Raw genomic sequence first — 7,887 nt, forward strand, 5'->3', positions numbered from 1 at the left:
GGAAATTCAGGTGTTGTCCCACCTTTTGGCAGCTGTCCCTTCATTGCAGTGACCTCAGAACTGCAGGGAAGTTGATTACACTTGAGTAAATTTTTTTTACATTTTTTTACATTTGAGTGAATTTTTTTACTGGGGAGGAAGGTTGTGCTCTTTTAACATCAGGCTCTACTGAATGTTTTCAAATCTGAGAGCCATCACTCATCTCTTCAATTAAGAGTGGAAACAACATATCCAGAAAGTTCTGCAGTAATCTCCAAAGATTAAAATAAAAATCCTTCTACCAGTGTAAAAGGGAGGCTTATTTTGAAAAATAAGCTGTTTTTGTTGGAAAACGCTGGGTTAAAGTATAATTTATGAATGAAGATGTGTGTAGAGCAGTTCCTGTCAGATGTGCTTCTCCTGAGAGACAGATCCTTGCTACCATGTGTGGGACTTAGCTCTTGCTGTCAGTTCTCTGCACTGAACTAAACTTTCTGAGACACTCAAAACTGTCTATTCATTAGCTGAGGATTTTCAGCATGAAGGTAAGGTGGGTTTTGCCATCTTTTGTCAATTAATATAAAGTGTTTCAGCTTACTAGCACCATATATTTTCTTGCTACCTGTTCTTCACATCCAAGTTATTTTTTTAAGCACTGAGCTCTTTCCTGATCAGCCAAAAAACTGAGCAATCAGTGCTCCAACTTTGTTAGAAACATACAGGAGCAACAAAGGGTGACATGTTTTATTGAGTGGTTCTGCTGTACTCACTCATGAAGGAAAACATGTGTTTCTTCTCAGAGCTCCTGCAAATGACTGAATGAGTGGTTTTTCTTCCACACTTTTCTTCTCTGACCTGCCCAAATGCATTATATACCACCTTGGCTGTTAATGCCACACTGGCAGCTCCTCTGCACAGAGAGTTTTGAACAGGAGACATCAAGAACCACACTCATTAACAATTTCCAGGTGCACTGTTGAGGATTTCAATGTGTTTATTGTCAACCTTATTAGAGGTTCAACATGGTGGTGTCACAGAAAAGCAGCAACTCCTGCCCTCACAGTACAGAGCACCAGCACAAGTTATACTGAACCACATTAGGTACAGGTACTGTTGCAGGGGGAGCCCAAACACCCCCTGTTGCAAAGGGAACCAACAGGGAATTCTGCTTGTATCAGGTTTGCAGAAATCACCCTCTTTATGAGGTTACTCACAGACTTCATGAGTTTTTATTCCAGCTGTAGCCAAAGATTTCCTTCAGGTATTCTGCTGCCCATATGTCCCATGATGAGGGGAAGAATCCATTGCTGATAGAGCGAAATGTTTTAAAGTCTGACTAATTAATTTGGGAAGTTCATTTACTTCAAATTCTGAAGAAATCTTAATATTAAATGTGGAAACAGTTTCTCCATGATTGAAAAACATAGGATTATTTACAGTTATGCAAAACTGTAATATAAGAATGTACAAAGAAGGTCTTGATCACATCTCACACTAAGGAAGAAAGGGATACATCAAATAGCCTGGGAATTTCAGAGACCTGTTGTGTGTGTATGCACACATACAGACAAATACAAACTGATCACTGCAATGGTACAGTCTTAAGGCAGCTCTGTGTCATACCAATTACCAGCTTGTTAATCCAGTGGCAGCAGAACAAACCAGCAGTTTCAAAGCATTAACCAGCTACAGACTTGGTACCTAAGTTCTCTTATCTAAACTAAAACGATTAATTCATTATCTAGATCTATCCAGATGTTTGTACTTCTTTATTAAAACAAGGTAGCCAGATCTAAATGATTTTAAAGATATTTAAAATACTTAAAACACTGAAGTGCTGCCAAGTAAAGAATTTGGGTTTCGTCTTGTAATGACTGTAAAAATCAAATGTCATGATTTCCCCAGAACAGGAGCAAGTCAGTTGTGGAATCTGAAAATTCTGCAGGAGTATTTTCTGATATTTACACATTAAAAAAGCTCATAGTGCTTTGTCTAAGAACAAGAAAAGGCAGGTGGAACTGCAACTAAGGTTTGACTTGGGCAATGCTTTTAAATATAAATTAAAAATCCTGCAATAGCTACACGGAAGAAATAAATGATTTATACATAAGATATTTTTAAGCCACTGGTGTTTCTCTCATGAATTCCTCTAGGACAGTCACTACGTTCCTGGCTTCTGGCATTTCTGCATGTTCTACTTTCACAATTTTCAGCAGGATGTCTCCACTGCCACAGTTCTTTAGGAACAGGTAGCACTTGAACAAGGCGTAGTGGTTCATTTCAGCCTGGCGGATAAACCTCTTCAGGTTGTTAATGTCCTGGATAGCCTGGGCAAAGAGCAACAGAGCATTTTCTTATCCTCCTACATAGGATGAAAACACACTATCGTGGAAAATAAAGGATAAACAGCAGCATTTCCAACAGAAGTTTTGTATTGCTACTTAAGAGTAATATAAGAATGTAATATTGTCTTGGATGCATATTATAGCTTTTACTGTAATGATGCAAAATCTGTGGACACAACGTGATGTGTCCAACCTGTAGCAAGAATTCTATGATGCAGCTCACTTAAGAAGTGTTAGCTACTGAACCCATGTTACACTTAAGAAGTGTTAGCTACTGAACCCATGTTACACTTAAGAAGTGTTAGCTACTGAACCCATGTTACACTTAAGAAGTGTTAGCTACTGAACCCATGTTTCCAGCTGCATGAGGCTGTGTGTGCAAGGCTCAGATCAGCAGTATTTGAAGAAAACAAACAATAGCAACAAAGAAGGTAGGTCTTACTTTAAACTTTGAGAAAGCACCTTTGGAACATTTACTGAAGGAACTTTCACACTACATTACAGCTGTTCTTGTCAACTATAGTAAGCCAGCCCTCAAATTAAGCTTCAGAGCTAACCAGTTAATGACATATAGATACCATAATAACCTAAAACTTTTATTCACTGCAAAATAATATTTTGCACATAGTATTTGCTCCCTCAGTAACACCAGTGTCTTCTTCAAGTCTTTAACATATATGAACAGGTACCTTCAATTTAAAGTTCTCCAAAATCTGCCGGAAGAGAAATGGATTTCCACCTTCAGCACCATTCACAAAAGCTTGCATCCAGTCCTCACAGAATCTGTTGCTTCCTGTTAAATGTTCAGGAATACAGAGAAGAGATGAGAAAAAGCAAATGAGCTCAACATGAATATAACATAAATATACAGCTGCATTGACCTGGTTTAATCACTCTCACATAACAAGTGGTAGCAATATACCTGGGCCAGGAAATGAGTCTCAAGGGAAAACAATACACATGGAAAGGAAAAGCAAGCACAGCTACAGTAATTATACAAGACTGTGTTCTGATTGTTGAATCCCTTTTCCCAACATTTGTCAAAACCACAACAGGAAAAAAAAAGTTTTGCAGCGTGCCTGAAGTCATACTTTCATACTTTCCAAGTCATACTTTCATGGTTCACAAACTAAGTGTACTGTGGATTTTATTACCAAGCATTTTCAACCTAGAGTTCCAGAGTATCTGGTAGCTCATATGAAAACAGAACCCAAACTTTCTGGGCAAGAGGCTATGAACTTCTGAAAATCCTCAACTGCCTGTAATGTCACAGCTCTCAGCAGCTGATGGATCCAAGGGAGCAACATGAAGTGTTCCCAGCTGTAATCTCACCTGCGTTATGCAGCTGGGGCTGAGGTCCACTACAGTCTATAACCATGGACTTGTGCTGTTCCTCTGTCATGGCAATGCACAGGGAGGTCATTGTGCCTTCCTGGACAAGTCCTTGGAGGCTGGCACCTGCCAGGAACCTGACACAGAAAGCTCTTGTCAACTGTTTGCTCCCTTACAACTCCTGGACACCGAGGTGACTGCCAGGCAGAACTGTAAAACAGTAGCCAAGTTACTCAAAGCTTCCCTGGGCTCAAAGTATCTTTACCTGCTGATGTCCTTTTCTGTTCTTTCATCTGCATTTTTGACTTTTACAGGAGTGTAACTCAGAGCCTTAAACAAAAAAAGAAATAATAAGAAAAAAAAGGAAAAAGCTGGATGCAACTTTACAACTTCAGTATTACTTTTGTTGCTATACTGCAGTTCTGAGCAATAAATACATACAATACAATACTTAAGAAATTGTTCTTGCCAAGGCAGTACTCTATTATTGCCATTACAGCTGGTTCTGCACTCAGATGAAATTCAGCATGTATACTCTGTTAGCTATTCCACCCAAAACCTCCTCAAACTCAGGGATTAGAGCTAGGATTCCTCTCTTTTCTGTTTCCAGTGAATTACACAAGGCACATATACAATATAACATCCCTTTTTATTCAGAGGAATTGTGGCATGGACAGCCTGCTCATGCTATTTCTGATTTTCTCTACCCTAATTTCAGTGTAGACACCATTAGGTAACTTTATTTTTTTAAGTGATAAAAGAAATTGTTACATGCTTCTTTAGCAATAAGCAGGGGAAAAGTACTTGCTCTGAATTTAAAAAAAAAAAAAAAAAAAAAAAAAAGAAAAGAAAGAAAAAACACGCCAAAAAAACATAACCAAAAGAAAAAGAAAACATGGTTTTTCATTTCCTCCAGCTGGGAAAGCAAATGCAAGAAACATTTTAATCATGCTGGAGTCACTGAGATGCCTTCTGGAGGTTTTTTATCTACCCAGTTTTAGATAGACTTACAGCATGTAGCAGAGAGGCAAGTTTGTCCTGGAAGAGCTGCACAACCCTCTGGATAGGGCAGATGGCATCCTCAAACCAGCTCCTCAGGTAGGGGCTAACACAGGCCTCCAAGTTTTTTTGCTGTAACACATTGAAACATTAAAACTTTTACTACAAATCAGATTTCTACACCACCAGAAGCCTATTGATAATCTACCCAACCTAAGATAATTGGATGTTGGAATCTTCTTAATCTCAAACCACAGTGAACTAAAATAATGAGTTTGACATTTAAAGCCTCACTTTATCAGCAATGAAGGGCTTTGCATTTTAAGAAACAGCCAGAACTGTAATATTATGGTATATATTGAGTGAAGACCATGCAACAGCAGATGGAATGACAAAGAGAATTAAAATGCAGAACTTCCACTAGAAAAATGTGACAAGAAACCTACAAATGTCCTTTCTTAACATTCAGAACTGGTAAGAATCAAGGTGGACATTGATAAATTCCTTACAGACCATTACACTTTATCAGTTATTCTTCTCTCCAAATTTAATTGTAAGTGACCTTTAAGAGATTTATGACTGACACAAAAAGTTCCCCCTTTCTTTTTTTCCTTTTGACTTGTGTGGCTGATAGCACCTTAGACATTCATTGTACTATAGTGAATCAAATATCTCTCCCAGTGTTTCATACTGGTATTTGAAACACCTATTTGTCTCTACACATTGCATCTTCCAGATGGTTTTAGCAAATAATCTGCATAAATACTAATTTTCACCACTTAAAAAAAAAAAAGTTAGGCTTTACCTCCAGATCAAGGTTTATCTTCAGATTTTGAACGTATTTGTCCAGCTCAAGTCTGAAAGTATTTTCTTAAGGAAAATAAGATGCATCAGTTAAGACCTGTATTTTTTCCTTTCAGTATATGGCTGTTACTGATATTTTCAATTACTGGAAGGTGTGCACACACAAGCTAATTTCAAGTAAGAACAGACAAAATGACAAGATAGTTTTTACATCATCTCCCTCTCCACACAGGTAAAGAAAGTTAAAGGTAAGGATATAGTTCTAGACCTTTCTCTGAGCCACCTAAGAAACAAACCACATATTCTGGAGCACTGATGTCTGATTCCAGTGTTGCCATTTCCAGAAGACTTTCTTGTTGGAAACGACAGTAGTAGCAACCAACTTTGCCTTCTGGTATGCTATGAGAAAAAAAAAAAGAAAAAAAATTACTTTCTTCCAAATACACCATAATAAATAAGTGCAAAAAGCAGACATACATGATTTCTGAGGTAATTTTAACTGTTAGCGCTGGTGGCTCCTATGGTGGTGGTAGGTGCAGCCATAGGTGCAGCTCTTAGACCTTCTCTTTTTTCTTCTAGTTTAGAAGGAAATAATCATAAACATCTGTAGTAATTTTTAAGTATTCAAACGGTAAATTATTTAAAACTATATTTCTCTCAAAGTCACCTAAAAAGGTAAAGTGCCATTGTGTAAGGCTGTTATTAACAGCAGCAATAGACTGAGAACATAGAATCAGGATTAAACCTAAGTGCAGCAGCAAGCAGGCAAGATATCCCAATGCTCCTTACAGCTCTCATTCACCAATAATCTCAAAAATTTACCTCAGCCCCACAGATGCTACATTGCCCATTCCCTCAAACAGCGCTCCTTTAGTAAGACGTTTAGCGATGAAACTGCGCAACTCTGTCTCTGCTTCAGCCGGTAAATTGGTGTCCAGCAAGGAGAGGCTTTAAAAAACAGAAGAAATTGTTACAAAAGGCAAATGTTACTGTTTTGTGTCTCTCAGCATGTGCAGAACCTGCCTCTAGAGGGAAGTCCCTGCCATCTCCCTCTGGTGACAGCTCGACTGTGATTTTTTTTTTTTTTTTTCTGTGATTTTCAGCCCATCATGAGCAGTCAGTGATTTGCCCACTCACCAGCAGTCCGGACATGTGGTGTCAGCTCACGCTGACCTTCCCAGCAGCTCTGGACACTGCCCTCTTTGTTCCTATGTTTCCCCAACTGTAATACAGAGCTTATGCAAAGATGTCCATTGAAAATTAATGATTTTTTTGTTGTATATAACCTACATGAAAAACTAAGTCAATACAGCAATATCAAGCACTAGTAGCAAAAAAAAAAAAAAAGAAAAAAAAAAGAAAAAAAATAAGTGAAGGATGATAGTTTCTGTTTAATGCATTAGTTGAGCTCTGTAAATGTGTCCATTCCCCAGGTGTTCCAGAAATGCCATGGGGACTGCAGAATGCTTTCACAGGGGGTTGTGTTTTAAAAGGACTTTATAGGACCTAACGGAGATCTGACAGCAATACGGCAAAAACTTCAGATTGGAGTATTGCGGTGTTTGTGCCGCTCGGCAGCTGGACTTTACCTGAAGTCTTCGGCGGAGGGTGTGTGTGCCACGGCACCGCCATCCCCGGCGGCGGCTCCCAGCTGCGCGGACCTGCAACACAAGCGATTCCCGGAGCCAGTTTACAGCCGTGCCACGCAACAGGGAACAGCGGCTGCAGCAGGGAAAAGGCACGGCCCCAGGGCGAGTAAAAGCAGGAGCAGGGATTCGGTGCATTACGGGAGGGAAAGAATCTCGCTGGGGCGGGGGGGGAAATCAAGGGAATTCAGGGAGGTGGGAACGGCCAAGGCCTGGGCACGGCCTCCCCGCGGGGGAACGCGGCGCCTCACCTGCGGTAGCCATAGAGGCCGTGGTAGGTGCAGCCGTGCCGCTCCGGCCGCCGCTCCTCGCCCGCGCCGCCGCCCTCCTCGCTGCTCTCCGGCTCTCGCTCATCGCCGTCCGGCAGCGCCGGCAGCATCGCGGCCCTGGCCCCGCCTGTGCAGCGGGAGCCACGGGGAGCCCCGGGCCGCTGCCGCCCCGCCCCGCTCCGCTCCGCTCCGCCGCCCGTGCCCGGAGCCCGCCCCGCGCCCCGCGCCCCGCGCCGGGAGGAGCCTTCGGAGCCTTCGGAGCGCGCGGGCCGTGTCCGCGCCCCGCCCGGGCGCCGGTGCTGCTCCGTTTGTGTCATGCACTGAACATTGTAACAGAGGCGCCGCAGTGCCTCTGTCAGCTCAAGTAATCCTTCAAAAGGCGGTCACTGACTTAAGGGCAGGACCTGCTCAAATCACATCTTAGAATCATAGAATGGTTTGGGTTGGAAGGGGATTTGGCAGGATTAGACGTGCTCTCTCTACTTTTAAAAAGTTCTGCTTCTGAATTGCTTT

General features: G+C 41.5%; 1 protein-coding gene across 1 annotated transcript; it reads right to left on the minus strand.

Moving 5' to 3' along the window:
• Window positions 1-955: 955 nt before the first annotated feature.
• LOC306810724 (protein Njmu-R1) lies at window positions 956-7,562 on the minus strand. Its single transcript, XM_079323634.1, has 10 exons — window positions 7,357-7,562; window positions 7,049-7,120; window positions 6,282-6,407; window positions 5,728-5,858; window positions 5,461-5,525; window positions 4,668-4,787; window positions 3,922-3,986; window positions 3,657-3,793; window positions 3,014-3,117; window positions 956-2,306 (listed from the first exon to the last, which is right to left on the minus strand). The coding sequence occupies exons 1-10, from the start codon at window positions 7,482-7,484 to the stop codon at window positions 2,097-2,099; spliced, it is 1,158 nt and encodes a 385-aa protein (XP_079179760.1). The 5' UTR covers window positions 7,485-7,562; the 3' UTR covers window positions 956-2,096.
• Between the last annotated feature and the right edge of the window lie 325 nt (window positions 7,563-7,887).

The sequence above is a fragment of the Erithacus rubecula genome (assembly GCF_903797595.1).
Source record: "Erithacus rubecula genome assembly, chromosome: 20".
NCBI classification, from domain to species: Eukaryota; Metazoa; Chordata; class Aves; order Passeriformes; family Muscicapidae; genus Erithacus; species Erithacus rubecula.

What these genes read in the sequence shown, in the direction of transcription:
- LOC306810724 (XM_079323634.1), bottom strand. Translation starts at nt 7,484, where the DNA reads ATGCTGCCGGCGCTGCCGGACGGCGATGAGCGAGAGCCGGAGAGCAGC. An exon ending in CTTAGGTGGCTCAGAGAAAG is followed by an intron (nt 5,526 to 5,727) that starts GTCTAGAACTAT and finishes ATTTTCCTTAAG; the next exon opens with AAAATACTTTCAGACTTGAG. An exon ending in AGATAAACCTTGATCTGGAG is followed by an intron (nt 4,788 to 5,460) that starts GTAAAGCCTAAC and finishes AATGTGTTACAG; the next exon opens with CAAAAAAACTTGGAGGCCTG.